This window comes from Diabrotica virgifera, chromosome 7 (assembly GCF_917563875.1).
Source record: "Diabrotica virgifera virgifera chromosome 7, PGI_DIABVI_V3a".
NCBI lineage: Eukaryota > Metazoa > Arthropoda > Insecta > Coleoptera > Chrysomelidae > Diabrotica > Diabrotica virgifera.
The window spans coordinates 67,707,806-67,725,375 of NC_065449.1; the positions used below are offsets into that span (position 1 = coordinate 67,707,806).

The 17,570-nt window shown below is 33.7% G+C and overlaps 2 protein-coding genes across 2 annotated transcripts in view; both read left to right on the plus strand.

Annotated features, from left to right (window-relative positions):
* LOC114325206 (sorbitol dehydrogenase) overlaps positions 1-17,570 on the plus strand; it is a 224,720-nt gene that overhangs the window by 79,325 nt on the left and 127,825 nt on the right. The window lies entirely within an intron of this gene.
* Positions 13,871-17,212, plus strand: LOC126888517 (uncharacterized). The gene has a single exon (XM_050656859.1). It carries the CDS (start codon positions 13,871-13,873, stop codon positions 17,210-17,212), a length of 3,342 nt encoding a protein of 1,113 aa, XP_050512816.1.

Here is a 17,570-nt window from a genome sequence, read left to right on the forward strand (position 1 = left end):
AGATTCGAGATATTTATATTCTTTAAATGTATTTGTTGTTCTAATTTCTAAATCTGGATCTCCTAATAAAGAATTAAGAATTAAATTCTAACACTTCTATAATATGTTACAATTGAGCAATTAGACTACCAGTTTCGGCAACTGGTTATGATAAATTCATCAATTTTAATGAACATACTTCTTAATTGTTTTTATTCTTGCAGTAAAAAAATACACTGTTAATTATACAAAGAGAATATCATTAATCTGTCACAACAATAATTGTTTTAACATACTACAATAATCATTTATAAAAATATCCGAAGTCTAAATACCAACATTTGAGGTGGCAACAGCGTAGTAGAAGCCATGAGAACATTAACTGAAATATACGGATTCCGCGACAACCTTAAAATGAATAAATATATATTTGGACGTCATCAAAGCCGTTAAAGTGATTTTAGATATACAGCAAGCGAACGTGGCGCGCCTGACGGCAACTGCCTCAAGTAATGTGTATATTATTATACAGATAACGTGTCTGAGGACATCCGGCCAATATTTTGTTCAAGCATTGTAGGAAGTGGTACCTTTCACCTGCGATAAATTTTAGAGAAAATCCTCGTGGCAACCGTATATCGGAGTCCACCAAGACCTGGACGCCACGAGAGACTACAGTTTAACATGGGGGGACGTCATGAGATGCTAAAAATAAATATATATATATATATATATATATATATATATATATATATATATATATATAGCTGGAAAGAGGGCTGGATCTCTTCAATACACAAAAAGGGAAGTAAAAGTGATGTCAACAATTATAGGGGAATAACTGTAACAAGCACAATGAGCCGTTTATATGGCAGAATACTGAAAACCATTATTTGCGAAGAATATCAACCCTATGAATCCGAAGAACAGTGTGGTTTCAGGGCCGGCCGATCTACGATCGATAATATATTCTGTCTAACACAGGTTATGGAAAAAAGACTAGAACGTGGACAAGACACACATATACTTTTTGTCGACCTAACGAAAGCATATGACACAGTGCCCGTGAAAAAATGGTGGGAGGTTTTGGACAATACACACATATCTGCAACTGTCATCAAAGCCATACAATGCCTCTATAAAGATTCTATGTCAAGGGTAAAGAGAGGTAACCATCTGTCATCTAGCTTCCAAGTAACAAAAGGCCTTAAACAAGGGTGCTGCTTATCTCCCATTCTTTTCAATATATATACCGACGGTGCTCTCAGACTTTGGAAGCAGAAATGCAGTGGTATGGGTATACCAATCGGAGACATAACATTATACACTTTGAATTACGCAGACGACCAGGTGGTAGTTGCCCAAGATAAGGAAGACTTAGAATATATGACCAGCAAATTGATGGAAGAATACAGGAAATGGGGTTTAGAGGTAAACATAAGGAAAACACAATATCTACACATCGGTAACCAAATACAACAGGAGGACCTAGATCTTGACGGAAGTGACTACATCAGGGGTTGTACAGAGTATATATATCTAGGGATTAAATTAACAAATAGTGGAAGAACGGAACCCAGTATAGATGATAGAGTGACGAAGGCTAGAAAGGTTACTAGAGCCCTAAACCCTGTCTTATGGCAACATAACATAAATTTAAATACAAAAATGAGGATGTACGACGCTATTCTGAAACCAATTTTAACGTATGGCTCCGAAGTGTGGCAAATGACAAAAAATCCGAAAATAAGCTGCTTACTACTGAAATGGATTTTTTTAGAAGATCTGCCAGAATATCGAGATGGGACCATGTTTGAAATGAACAGATCAGAGAAAAAGTAGGTAAGCAGAAAACAATAGTGGACGAGGTACAACGAAACCAACTTACTTGGTATGGACACATCCAACGAATGGGAGATGAAAGATTACCAAAAATTACAATGAGATGGATACCGCCAGAAAAACGGAAAAGAGGAAGGCCACCGACCTCCTGGAAACAAGGAATTACAAAAGCCATGTCAGAAAGAAATCTTCAAGAAAATGACTGGCTAGATCGACAGGCTTGGCGATTGGGTACCGGAAGGCGTAGAACGCTATAGAACCGGTTATATATATATATATATATATATATATATATATATATATATATATATATATATATATATATATATATATATATATATATATATATTGTATTTGCGTCCCTCGTGGCTTCTGTATAGTTTTGACTCTTCGTGACTTCCGATCAATATACAGCGTGTATATTAACAAGAATAATTTCATACAGTTAGCGCTCGCTTTGGCATCCGTTATACTGGCAACAACGTACTTATAATATCAAGTAAAATATTTAACCTTGGTCGTGTTTAAGTGCAAATTTAGTTGTAGAACCCAGACAAATTCTATTTATAACTTTTGCCAATTAGGTGGTTTTGCTCGGATATACGATAAGGATTTGCTGTAAATTGTTTGTTTTCGTTTTTTTATACTCTTAAATCAGGTTAGAAAAACTTATTTTTTGGGTGTAGTTATGAATGATGTATTTTCTAAACTTTTAGATTTTCTATTTTATTTCGATGGAAGAAGATTATGGATTTCGGAAGATTTCGATGGAATAAGTTATATTGTAATATACTTAACAATACCACTATATACCATTGACAAATTTTTATTTTTTAAAATTAATAATTGTTTGATGAGCCTTTCGATAAGTTAGGTTAGGTATATTATTAAATTTTATTTTGATAATAATCGGTACTGTTCTCTCTCTCTCTCTCTCTCTCTCTCTCTCTCTCTCTCTCTCTCTCTTCCTGTAATCCCTTCCCAGCGCATCCTTATCTGTTTTATTCTTTCGAAATTTGCTATACAAATATTTTCCATTGCTCTCTGTTTCTCGCTCTCTGTTTGACTTCTCTCCATCTCAGGCCAATTCTTTCATGATCTCTTATTACAGTTCTTCTCCAGCTATTATCAGGTCTTCCTCTTCTTCTTCTTTCGTCTGGTTGGTATTCGAGTGCTTGTTTGGTTATATTATTTCGATCCTTCCTCAGAGTCCGTGTAATTCATTTCCATTTCCTATTTTTAATCGTGACTGTTATTTTCTCTTGTTTTGTTCTTCTCCGTAGATCTATGTTTTTTATTTTATCTGGCCAGTATATTTTTAGGATTTTCCTCAACGATTTATTTATAAAGGTTTTTAATTTTTTGCTAGTTGTTTCTTCCTGTCTCTTCCTGTAAATATTTTGATTTTGGTTAATTCTGATATATCGCGTGTGTTCAAGATTTTCCTTAATGCATTATGAATATATAATGAGTGCATATTGTGCCTTTACTATCCTTTTTTCTACATCTGATCTACTAGCGCCTTTTTTTCCATGGTTGATCCCGGATAATATGTAAAGTTATCTACCTCCTGTATTTGTCTTCCTTGTATTTTAATTTTAGTTTCTTGGTTGCTGTTTTTTAAGTTTTGTTTTGTTTTGTCTTTATCTTTAGGCCCATTACCCTGGAGTATTTTGCAAGCTTCTTTTGCTTATGGCTGCTATGTTCGGTTAGGGGAAAAATGTCATCTGGGAACTACAAATCCTCCAACTAGTCATGCAATTTCAATCTAATACCTGTTTTATTATTGCTTACTTTCTGCATGATCCAGTCCGTTATTATTAGAAATAATGTCGGGGATAGCACACATCCTTGCTTAACTCCGCTTTGTATAACTACATCTACTAACATTTTTCCCGCATGTTCTAGTCTGGCTGTATATTTCTTGTCAAATAGTCTGATTAAGTTGATGTATTTTATCGGTAGTCCATATATTTTTAGAATCTTCCACATTTGTTCTCTGTTTATACTATCGAATGCCTTTTCAAAGTCAAAGTCAAAGTAAACATTATGTTTATATTTTTTTGCATTCACTAGCTTGTTCCAAGATAATTATAGAGTACAGGAGATACAGCGGTACAGGTACAAGATACAGAGGTGATGATAGAGTACAAATGTGGTCGATAGTGGAGCGTTTTGCGCGAAAGCCTTCTTGGTTGCTTCTTAGTCTTAGTTTCTTGTCTATTTCTGGCTTCAGTCTATTCAATATGATTTGACATTATTTTGAATGTGGCACTTAGCAGTGTTATTGCTCGCCAATTCTCGCATTTATTTAAATCGCCCTTTTTTGGTGTCTTAATGGTTACACCCTCGTTCCATTTCTGTGGGAGCTCCTGGTCGGCCCATATCTTGAGTTTGTGTAACATTTCTACTAATTTGTTTGCGCCCGCCTTTATTAAATTTATCGGTAGGTTGTCGCTTTCAGCGGCTTTGCCATTTTTTTAGTTGATTCAGTGTGTTTTGTATTTCTTCTTTCGTAATTTCAATTGTTCTATTGTTTATTTCCTGTATTACGTTATCTTCGTCTATATCTGGTGTTTGGAGTATATTTCCTCGCAGTGTTGTTTTCATCTTTGTATTATTTTATGTTCTGATTTAATTATATTTCCTTGTTTATCTTTGATTTGTTTATTACTGTTTAGTGTTTTCCCTGTCAAATTTCGGATGATATTGTACTGTATCTTCAGGTCGTTTTCTTGCGCAGCTTTTTCTGAAATTTTTACCATATCATATACATAGTATCTTTTGTCTTTCCTGGCTTGCTTTTTAACCGCTATATTTTTTCTTTGTATTTCCTTTCTACTGCTTTTTCCTTCTTCGGATGCTTCTTTTTGTAACATTTTTTTTTAAGTTTCTTTCTTTCTTCTCTTAGTTGCAATAGTCCAGAAAAATAAGGTTTTTGTCGGGACACTTGACCAGCCAGGTTGCAAATGGGTTTTTTGGAGTTATACCTATTACATTATAAATACAACAATGCCCGTCACAGTTCGGACGAGAATTTTAGTAATTAACAAATAAGGGTCAAATATGACAGTTTTTCGTTTAAATCGCTACAGGTAAAAATAAGGTAATTAAATATCTTATTTAGATTATTCACCTTTTAGTAGATAAGCAAAGGTTTAAAATTTTTTAAATTTTGATCCGATTATTTGTTACTTCGGAAATTGCAAAATAAAACTAAATTTCGAAAATAAAAAAATTGTTATAACTTATAAAAAAAATTGTTATAAAAATGAAATTAAGACTTTGATATTGCATGAAATGTTGAGTCAAACAGTCCATAATGCACAATAAATTTGATGACGATTTGTCAATTAGTTTAAATTTTATTCGATTTGTTTATCACAAAGAGCTTTTTTTGCAATGTTATTGTTCAGAAAATTATAATAATACAGCAATTCTGTGGAAACCACAGGAAAGAAGAATACTTATATTTTTAACTTATTTAAAAAATCAATAAGAAGTCATTTTTAGCATTCTGAAAACATTTTACGAAAGTAGAATCATTTTTGGCTTCTAAACAATTTTAATAACCATATTAACATATTGACTAAATCTGCGTTGGGATTTGAAAAGCTGATATTTTTACACGAATTTAAAAAAAAAAACTTTTCGCCTAGGTTAATTACGAGCAAAGTTAGCCACTTTTATTACTTATTTAATTCACAGTTACTTCTATGTACATAAAATTCTCCTGTAACAGTGTTAGTTATCATATTCCTCCGAAACGGCTTGACCGATTTTTATGAAATTTTACACGTATATTCTGTAGGACTGAAAATAGGTGGTAATCTATTATTTACACCCATACGTTATAAGGGGGGTTGTCCCCTGCCACTTTTTTATTGTTTTGGAGAAAATTGTCTACCTTCATTTTATATTATGTACCATTAAAAATATATACAACCCTTAATTTTCACCTTTCTACCACCAACCCCTATTTTTTAATAGTTATCTATTTATTTACATCTATAAAATTCTCCTGTCGTAATGTTAGTTGCCATAATCCTCCGATACCTCTTGAACGATTTTTATGAAATTATATATGTATACATATACTTGTATATGTATACATAACATTTTGTATTGTTAGGTGGGTATATGTGTACATAACATACTCTACAAAACTACAGGTATATATAAATTAAAAAAATAATGATCAAAGTCCATCAACAAACTCCGGAGATATTAAGCGCAACATATCTTTGAAAAGTTAATTTCATTTTTTGAGTGCACGGATTTTAATAATTCCGCTCCACAGACCACGAGTCGATTTCGTTAGGACGTCATTTTTAAAGATATATTAACAACTCTGTTCAAGTTTACTCAAACTTTTACACATAAACTATATACATACCTTGAACTTTAAAATAGCGCTAGTTAGGTTTCTTAATTGTTATAAAGAAACTAGCTGTGAATTAAATAAAAAAAAGTGCATAACTTTGACCGTAATTAATCAAGGTAAAAGTTTTTTTTAACATTTATGTAAAAGTACACATCGAAAACAATGTGATAACTACAGGGGTAATTTGTGTTACTAAAAGATAAATTTTTCATATCTACAGTATTTTTTGATAAAATGCATATTTTTCGAGGTATTCTCAAAAAACCCTCTAAAAAAGTCGATTTTTTAGTCGAAAAACTGTTACTTTCAAGCGCGAATAACTCGAAAAATATTAGTTTTACGAAGAAAATGTAAAAAACATTTCTTTCTTAGAATTACTTTTTACATCGATTTACATGGTTAAAATGCAATAAAAATTTCCCGTCCCCGAGATGGGGTGGCAACCACCCCAAGCTTGTAGCGTACAGCGGCATGATATAGAAAATGATCCCTGGCCTATTCCCTACGCCCTACCTTCTGTGAAAATTTCAAGTAAATCCATGCTGGACGAAAAAATTGCGAGTCAAAATGCTTCATTTCCTCGACTATAGAAGGAGGAGAAACAATCAGTAAATGTAACGAATATAAATACCTGGGTATGAATATGAAAATCACGAATGATGGAACACTAGACGGAGCCGTTAAAGAACGAAACACTCAGGCAGGAAAGCAATTAGGCTCCTAAACTCAGTACTCTGGGACAAGCAGGTAAACAACCAAAACAAGAAAAAGATCTATAACGCCGTAGTGAAAAGCATTATAACATACAGCTGCGAAGTATGGCATATGAAGGAAAAATCAAAACGAATGTTCACCGAAATGGATTTCTGGAGAAGGGCTGCAGGAAGATCAAGAAGAGAACATGTCACCAATGAACGGATACGAGAAATAATGAAGGTCACACATACAATAAATGACGAAACCAACGAAATACAACTACGATGGTTTGGTCACGTATAAAGAATGCATGAAGACAGAATCCCAAAACAAGGGCAAAAATGGAAACTGCAAGATAGAAGAAGATGAGGTAGACCGAGGAAAAGTTGGCAGGCAGGAATAAACAAAGCCATGGATGAAAGAGGTCTGCAAGTAGATCAATGTACGGACAGAGAGGAATGGCGAACGGGTATCGGAAGACGAAGAACGTTATAAACCGATAATATAATAATAATGTAAAAGTACCAGCTTTTTAAATCCTAAAGTCTAGGGATGGCGCTTGTTGAACAAAAAACCGGTTTTTGGTTATACCGTTTTTTTTTTAACTTACGGTTTAACCTGGCTGTTATAACCGGTCAAAAAATCGGTTGTTCCAAAAACAGGTTTTCGGTTTTTTTAATCAAAAGCAAATACTCAATAAGTTATAATGTTACATTTATATTGCACTTTAGTTTGCTCAATTTTCCTCCCGAAAAATTCCCCAAACAATTCAACCTATAAAAATTTTCCCAGGCGCTTTCAAGTTACCCTAAAAATGGACCAGAGTACCCCAATCTCTGATTCGTCGCTCGTTGTAGACGGCGTCGGCGTATATTGCGTTGTCAATAATTGGGATATTCCCAAAAGTGATGATCCTATCGATCTATCAAAATGTCCCTTGGATCTATCAAGTTTTAAAAAATGTCCAAATGACTTATAGGTATTTTACAAAATAAATTCGATAAACCAATTCAGTATTTACTTCTCTATTGCCATCAAAAAATTTCAGTAGGTAATATTTTTTAATACGTTTGTATAATACCTACCATTTATTTGGTAAGAATTATTTATTGTTTAAAAATTACATAATGGAGATTCCTAATCGTATTTCGGTATTCACATTATACAAGAGTCTCAAGTCTCAAGTACTCAAGTATAAACAATTTTTTAGCTGATGATGGTTGGAATATCGATTTCAAGCAGATCACATACTTTTATGTAAATATTATCATCACATGCACCATTTCACCAGTATTTGAAATATTTATTAATCTAAATAACTATTCTCAAAATTGTTTCATAAAAGCTGATGTGATACTTTCGTCCAATTCTCTATTAGTAAATAAAAGTTGAATTATGGTTGTTTGGGTTAATTACTTCGCATTTATTATTTATAATATTATATGATTAAGATCGAAAATATATAGAAATTTCTTCATTTTTCTCTAAATAAATTTTTTTCCACAGGCAACTTATTCGGTTTTTCAATGGTTATTACTTTAAAAAGAAAAAACCGGTTATAACCGGGACAAAAAAACAACCGGTAAAACCGGTTGTTTCGAATTAAAAAAACTAGGTTTAAGTTATAACCGGTAGGTTTTTTCCATCCCTTAGTCGATTAATTTAGTTTGCAGTCAATACTAACAAAGTTATTCAAATTGTTTATAAGCCAAAAATGACTCTACTTTACTAAAATATTTTCGGAATGATAAAAATGAGTTTTTATTATTTTTTTAAAAACTTTGAAAACATAAGTATTCTTCTTTCATGTAGTTTCCACAAAATTGCTGTATCATTATTATTTTATGAAGAAAAGCATGCTTTATCATTGCAAAGAAAAGGATTTTTTATTAAACAAATTGAATAAAATGTAAACTAATTGACGAATCACCTTGAAATTTTTTGTTATATCTGGACTGAACATGGACTGTTTGACCCAATTTTTCATGTAATATCAGTCATAAGTTTATTTTTGCAAAAGTTTATTTTTGCAACTTCCGAAGCAACAAATAATCGTACCAAAATTCAAAAACTGCCATTTTAAACCTTTGTTCATCTACTAAAAATCAATACTCTATCTGATATAAGATATTTAATTACTTATTTTTACCTGTAGCGACTTAAACGAAAAGACTGTAATTTTCAGGGCCGTGCCGTCTATGATGCGGTGAGGCAGCCGCATCAGGCGGCATCACAAGGGGGCGGCATAATCAGTAAAATCTAATATCTTCTTCTTCTTCAAGTGCCGTCTCCTAATCGGAGGTTGGATATCATCATCACTATCTTTAATCTATCCACATCTGCTCTAAAGAGTTCTACAGAACTGCATCTAAACCAGTCCCTTAAATTCTTTAACCGTGACATTCTCCTTCTTCCAATGGACACGCGCCAACTCGTAACTCTTAATGACAAACTTTTTCAAATCAAAATGTACAGCGGCCAATTCGTAAATTTTTTACTACCTGACCCTCCCAACTTGCAACTTATACAGGTGAATTCGAAACCATTGTTTAATTCTAATTCTATTTACACATAAACATTACATCTACTGGTAATGCAGCAGAGTTATGCTCCACGTAACGTAGAGCCACACCCAGAGCTTTAGTGGCATCTGCGTGTGACACTCAATATGACAGGGAAACTTCTTCCTCGCTTTCTTCATCTTCATTAGTCATTAGGGTTGCCTTGAGGTTGAACCAAGTCTACAATGTATTCATCCGTAAATTCTTCGCTCCCTTTGTCGTCAGCTTCAATCCATTCTGTAATTACACTTTCTTCTTAGTTTTCTGATCCATCTTGTATAGGGGAACGGGGAAAAATGGAGCTTATTCAAATTAGAAATCAAGCCATGGAGTTAACGACTAAGCACAAATGATGACACTGGCTCTGCATCAGTGACATCAATCTGAGATGGGTGGAAGAGGGAGAGAGACAGGCACAGCGACTCAAAATCAACGACAAAGTAAACTTTCAATTATTAGTTAGGCTAACTTTCGGATAATCCGACCTTTTCGGAATCCGAACAGGCTGTCCCCCCAATTAGTTAGGATTTGCGGGGTTTTACTGTATAAAGGTACCTACTATAATATCTGCGTTCAAATCGGCTGGTAGTCTGTTTTGTTCATATTTTTTGTTGTATTAGCTGGTTTATTTCCTTATGTAATTCTCTTCCTCTGTATTTTTTCCACTGTTATTTCATTTTCTTCTGCTGCTTTTCCGTTTTCTATGTTTTTAATATTTGTTTTTGTACGTTTTCTTCTGTGAAAATTTCTACTTCGTTGTTATCTTGTTCTTCTTCATCTGTTTCCTTCATACCGAATAGCATTTTTTCGTAATATTCTTCTCATATTCTGCTGATCTGTTTGTCTTCAAACAGGGTTTCTCTTTTTTTTTGTTTTTTAGTACTCTTGTTTTAATGCTGGACGTATTTTTTTATCTGACTTTTTTGTAAAATTGTTATATTTGATGGTTTTCTGTCTTTTTTAATGTCCTCCAGCGAAACCCGTCATTTTTCTTCTTTTTATTTGTTGAGTTTGCTGTGTTTCTCGCTATTTTTTATTCTTCCCTGTTTTGTTTTGACAGATTGGTTGTTTATCCACGTCATTCTAGCGTAGTTTTTTAGTTTTCTGCGTTTCGCAGTCTTGATCGTACGTAAATTACACATTTAAAATTGAAAAGGATTTATAAGTAGTAGAGATATGGGAATCTGAGATCCAAGATCCAAGATGGCGGCCAGCTTGATGGCTAGGATGGCGTTGAGGCCGTAGCCTCTGGTGCAAGAAGTACACCCTGTCGTTATAAAAGAACCCTGTCGTTAAGAAGTACACCCTGTCGTCATAGGGCTGAGAAGTAGACGTGTTGGCGGCCAGCGGCGTTGGGGCCTCTGAAGAAGAACCCTATCGTTATAAAAGAACCCTAAGAAGTACACCCTGTCGCACCCTGTAGGGGGTGAGAATTCGTGTTGGCGGACAGCGGCGTTGAGGCCTCTGAAGAAGAATCCCATAGGGTGGGGCCTCCGGGGGCGGTAAAAATGGCGTTATGTAACAAAATTAGGCAATGTAGATACGGTGTCGGCAAAAAGCAACGATTTTTTAGTATTATAATTTCATACAAACGAATGCACCCCGCCTGCATTCTACAATGTGCTTTTAGAATTCAAAGAAAAATACGTGAGTACCTCCAAGTAATAAAAATATATTGCAATGTGGACGCTGACGCAACGGCAACTATATATGTCGTTCCCACGAGTGAACCGGATACATCCACATTCCAATGATGTCATACGTTAATGCACGTGTGGCGAAATGAGTGAACCGCGGGAAATACGCTGACAGTAACTATAAATATTATATGTCGTTCCCACGAGTGAACCGGATACATCCACATTCCAATGATGTCATACGTTAATGCACCAACTATAAATATTATATGTCGTTCCCACGAGTGAACCGGATACATCCACATTCCAATGATGTCATACGTTAATGCACCAACTATAAATATTATATGTCGTTCCCACGAGTGAACCGGATACATCCACATTCCAATGGTTTGCAAATTACTAGTTAAAGGATGTACAAATTCTATAAATATTATGCACATGTCGTTCCCACGAATTAAGTGCAAATGTTTTTTAATCGTTTGCAAATTACTAGTTAAAAGATGCAATTAAAACGTGAATGTGTTCACGAGGCATTTCCGGAGTAGCTACTATTTAAACTGAAATCGGGGGATAGCCATTTCATAGAGTTTCTGTCAGTCACGAACTACACCAAGTAATCGTTTTGTGAGTGTGATCAATACAACTAAAAAAGTAAGTAAATATTTTTAGTATTTAATTATTTGCTACTTCAGAAGTCTTCCGTCTTCTTTTGTGTTTTACTGTTGCAATTTTACCTTAAAGACCTGGAGCCTATTTACCTGTAAATGCTTTTTGTTTCAAGTCTTCTTGCGTATATTCTTATGTAATTTTTTGTAAGTTATGAGTGTGGTTTGCGTCCTGGTCCACGTTTATCTTCTATTACGAGCTGTAGAAACTAGTAATGAGTTCCGTTTGCGTCCTGGTCCACGTTTACCTTCTATTATGAGTTGTAGAAACATCCTATTGTATAACTATGATTTTGTAGTTTCCGCTTTTCTACCGGTAAATGCTGTTTGTGTTTCAAGCCCTCATGTGTGTATATTTAGTTATGAGTTGCGTGTGCCTCCTGGTCCACGTTTATTACGAGTTGTAGAAAGGCGTACGTAATGCATCCCATTAGTATAGAATAATGATCTTGTAGTTTCTGCTTTTTCATCATTTCAATGTTTTACTGCTGCGATTTTACCTTAAAGACCTGAAATCTACATAATAGCCGGTAAATCATTTTTTTCAAAACCTTCATGTGTATATTCTTAAGGTATGAGTGTCGTTTGCGTCCTGGTCCACGTTTATCTTCTATTACGAGCTGTAGAAACTCGTAATGAGTTGCGTTTGCGTCCTGGTCCACGTTTACCTTCTATTACGAGCTGTAGAAACTCGTACGTAATGCATCCTTAAAATCTTTGTAAAATTTCCCCAGAATCTGGGAGAAAATTGATTTTCTATCTTACGCTAATACACAGGCTCTTATGGGAGGCGCTGTTGCCAGATGTTGTGAAAGGCCCAGTTTTTCAGTAGATCTGGGGAAATTTTATTTTTGTGTGCTCGTTCCCGTATAGCCCTTATACTGTGATTATGTAGTTTCTGTATGTTTACCAGTTTAATGTTTTGTAATATTTTATATTTTACTGTTACAATTTTACCTCAGTTTTAGTTTTTTATCATTTCAATGTCATCTTTTATGATTTACTGTTGCAATTTTCCTCAGACCTGCAAGAGACAGCGTAGCGTGGTATTCGTGTGTACATTCTTAAGTTATGACTTTCGTTTGTATCCTAGTCCACGTTTACCGTCTATTATGAGTTGTTAAAACTCGTATGTAATGTATCCTATTATATAGACATGATTTTGTAGCCGTAGCTTTTTATTACGTCAATGTCTTTTTTCATATTTTCACTGTTGCAATTTTATTATAATTTACTTCAAAATCATGTAATTTTTAATAATAGAATCTGCAATGTAGCAAATGAACTTACATTCGCAATTATTTCAGATGGATCTAAACAAACTAAACAAAGTTTCTGTTGTTAAGAAAGAAGACAAACCGATTACAAAACTACAGCAACTGGAAGTTGACAAACCATATAAAATAATAAACAGTAAAATCGTCAACACTGCATTTGGCCAATCGGTGCTTCTAGAATTAGAGGAAAGTGTGGTGTTCCTACCGAAGCGGGTTACCGAGGACTACGCCCCCTATATAGATCAGTTGAGGACAGAAAAGTACGCTGTCGTATTCAGAGGCCTGGTGAGCACGTCGAGCAAGCTAAATCCTGCAGCGTCATTCGAAATAATTGAAATTTAAAAAACTGTAAGTAGATTTTTCATATCCAAAATTTTGAAAAATGAATTCTGAGGAAATCGCCATTCTTAGTAGTGAGATAATTAAAAAATTTGATGAAACTGAAAAATTACTTTTTTTAAAAAAGCGTTGTTCGGATAGAGAAACAAAAAATTGGATAAAACAAGTTAAAAAACATATATGTTTATGCAATTTAGCTGTTAAGGATGGCGATTTAAGTATAGGGACGCTACGAAAACTTCAAACCAATGTAGGGATCCTTAAAAGATTTTTAATTATACTTCAAAATTTAAATTCCGTTGCAGGCGGTGGGTTAAATAATATACGTAGAAGTAAAGCAAAGGTTGTATGGAGAAATATAGTATCAATTTTTCAAAGTAGAGTACAAACAGGAATAATTATTAACAAAGAGCATAAAGATATTTTACAGTTTTTTGCCGATGCTTTTAAACTATTTCAAAAGAAAATTGAATACAACTTAAAAAGAATGGGCATGTTAAAAGTAAATACTACATTTTGTGGGGAATTTATCAAAAAAGCTGAGGAGGTGGAAAATTTAGAAAGAAAATATTTTAATACTAAAAATGAAGTTATTGATGTGACTACCGATTTAAATTATTGGTTTGAAGTTTACGTTAAAAATATTGTTTTGACCGATTTATCTGAATTTGAGGAATCTCAGAGTGGTTGGGCACTGAATCAAATTATATCTTTAGAAATAAACATTAATAAATTTGAAATGGCTAAAGGAGCCTCATCGTATATTCAATTGCATCCTAAAGTTACCAAAAAACGAGCTTGTATCAATGTTAAGAATAACGACCAGGCTTGTTTTGCTTGGGCCATTGTATCAGCCCTATATTCAGTTAACATAAACACTAACAAAACTACTTCATATCCTCATTACACCACTGTCCTTAATTTAAAAGGTCTTACATTTCCAGTAACTCTAAATCAAATTTCCCTCTTTGAAAAAAATAATGAAAATATTTCCGTTAATGTTTTCGAGTTAAATGTTAAAGATGAGCTTTTCAATTTTTCGGTACTTCCTGTGAGATTAACTAAACAAAAACGGGAAAAACATGTCAATCTGTTGATAGTTCAAAATAAATATTATTTTAATAATGAAGTGGACAACGTCGGACCATGGAGTGGTGGACGTGATGAAGATCTAATACATTTTCACTATATTTGGATAAAAGATTTAGGCAAACTTGTCAAGTCACAACTTTCTAAACACAATGGAAAGAAATATATATGTGACAGATGTCTTAATTATTTTTATACAAAAGAAAAGTTGGATGCTCATATCATCTACTGTGAAAAGATAGATGACTGCAAAATAAGTTTCACCAAAGAACCATATGTCAAATTTAAAAACTTTGTTTACAAAGAAAAATTGCCATTCCTAGTATACGCAGATTTTGAATCACTGCTCGTTCCTCTTCGCGCATCCCACTCAACACCATCAACTACGTCAACGCATCCATATCAAAGACACACAGCGTACAGTGCCGGATTATATTTTAAGTGTAATTATGACGATAATTTTTCATTCTACAAAAGTCATGTGGGTTTGGATTGTATGTCATGGTTTTCACATGAAATTGACAATTTAGCTCAATTTATTCATTCAAAATTAATAAATATTCAACCCATGAACGTTGAAGTAAGTTTAAAAGATGCTACTGAGAGATGTCACATTTGTAATAGAAAATTTTTGGAGAAGGATCGAATTGTAAGAGACCATTGTCATTTGACTGGCAATTTTAGAGGTTTTGCACACAATGGGTGCAATTTAAATTATAAAAAAGCATTTGTGGTTCCAATAGCCTTCCACAATATGAGTGGTTACGACTCGCATTTCATAATAAAGGATTTAGCGAAAATGTACGACATTTCCATTTTACCAGTCAACAAAGAAAAATATATTAGTTTCACAGTTTACCATAAAAAGACAAATATTAGATTCCGGTTCATTGATACTTTTAGATTTATGGGGAGTTCATTAGATAGCTTAGTTTCAACTTTGAAGCCAGAAAATTTTGGAATTTTAAGAAAACAATTTCCAAATTTAGATGATGAAACGTTCAAGTTGTTAACTAAAAAAGGAGTATTCTTTTATGATTATTTAGATAAAATTGAACGGTTGGATGAAACAAAGTTGCCAAATAAAGAAAAATTCTACAATAAACTGAACGATGAGCATATATCAGATTCAAATTATGCTCACGCTAAATTAGTGTGGGAGAAATTTAACATGAAGACTCTTTGGGATTACAGTAATTTATACATGAAGACAGATATACTTCTTTTGGCTGTAGTTTTCGAAACTTTTCGAGACACATGCTTCAAGACATATGGATTAGATCCAGGACACTACTATACCATCCCAGGTTTTACATGGGATGCAATGCTCAAGTATACAGGATGTCACTTGGAAACTATACAAGATGTTGATATGCTTTTATTCTATGAACGAGGTATACGTGGAGGTATATCACAGTGTTGTAACCGGATGGGGGAGGCTAACAACAAATACATGATGAATTACGATCCATCTAAACCTTCTAAATATCTCATGTACCTTGATGTTAACAATCTATATGGTTGGGCGATGAGTGAACCTCTCCCTTATGGAGGTTTCCATTGGGATGATACAAATATCGATGTTATGTCAATACCTGACGATGCAAAAGAGGGATACATTCTTGAAGTTGATCTCTCTTATCCAGAAAACTTACATGACTACCATAAAGATTTACCGTTTTGTGTAGAGCATTGCAAACCTCCTGATTCCAAACAATCTAAACTCTTGTCCACTCTGTACAATAAAACTAACTACGTTATTCACTACAGGAACCTAAAACAGGCTATATCACATGGATTAGTTCTTACTAAAATTCATAAGGTATTGAGATTCAAGCAAATGACTTGGTTAAAAGGTTACATTGCTCTTAATACACAATTGAGGGCTCAAGCTAAAACAAGCTTTGAGAAAAACTTATACAAGCTCATGAACAACGCTGTATTCGGGAAGACCATGGAGAACCAAAGGAAGCATAGGCTGGTGAAACTAGTAAATAAATGGGAGGGACGCGTAGGTGCTCGAAATTTGATTGCTAGCCCGAAGTTTCATAGTCGCGTTATTTTCGATCAATCATTAATGGCAGTAGAATTAAAGAAAGCTGAAATTATTTTTAATAAACCATTGTATGTTGGAATGGTAATTTTAGAACTTTCTAAAACCTGCATATATGAATTTCATTATGACTATATGTTACAAAAATTCCCATTAAATCAAAATAAATTGCTTTATATTGATACTGATGGATTGATTTATGAAACTGAATGTAATGATATATACGAGGAAATGATTAAGCCTGACATTCATAGATTTGATACAAGCGATTATCCCCCAAATAATCCTTGGAATATTCCTTTAGTAAACAAAAAAGTGCCAGGTCTAATGAAAGATGAGAATAACTCAAAAATCATGACTCACTTCGTTGGTCTTCGTTCAAAGCAATATACATATAAAGTGGCTGGGGAGAAAGATGTTAAAAAGTCGAAAGGGGTTAAGATGAATGTTGTAAAGATGAAAATTAACTTTGATGATTATTTGAATTGTTTGAAAAGTTTTCGTGAAACTGCCGAAACAAAATCACTTTTTTATGCAACACAGCGTTGTATACAATCTAAATTACATGAAGTTTACAGTATTGAGCAAACTAAAATAGCCTTAAACCCTTTTGATGACAAACGGCACTTACTCTCCAACACTTTTGATACGTTGCCCTGGGGCCACTACAGTATAACACATAGGTGAATTCATTTTTCAGATGTGGAAGATGGAAATTCTACAGAATTTATGCATAAGCTCTATTATCGAAAACATACATGAAATTTCAAAATTTATTAGTAAATCGCCTTTACCATGGGTATTAACGGAGGAAATAGTTCAAAAATTTAGTAAAATTAAATGGATGCAAATTAAAACTAATCCCGTTCCTTATGAACATTTTAAAGTTTGTGACTTTGAGAATCATGATCTAGAATTGAATATTTCACCTGAACTTCGTCAGGCAATTATAGAGTGTCAGGATTTTGAAACTTTTGCACTTAATGACTACTATTGCTTATGGTTTAGGTATTATCAAATACAAAAATATAATTTGCTACTCTGT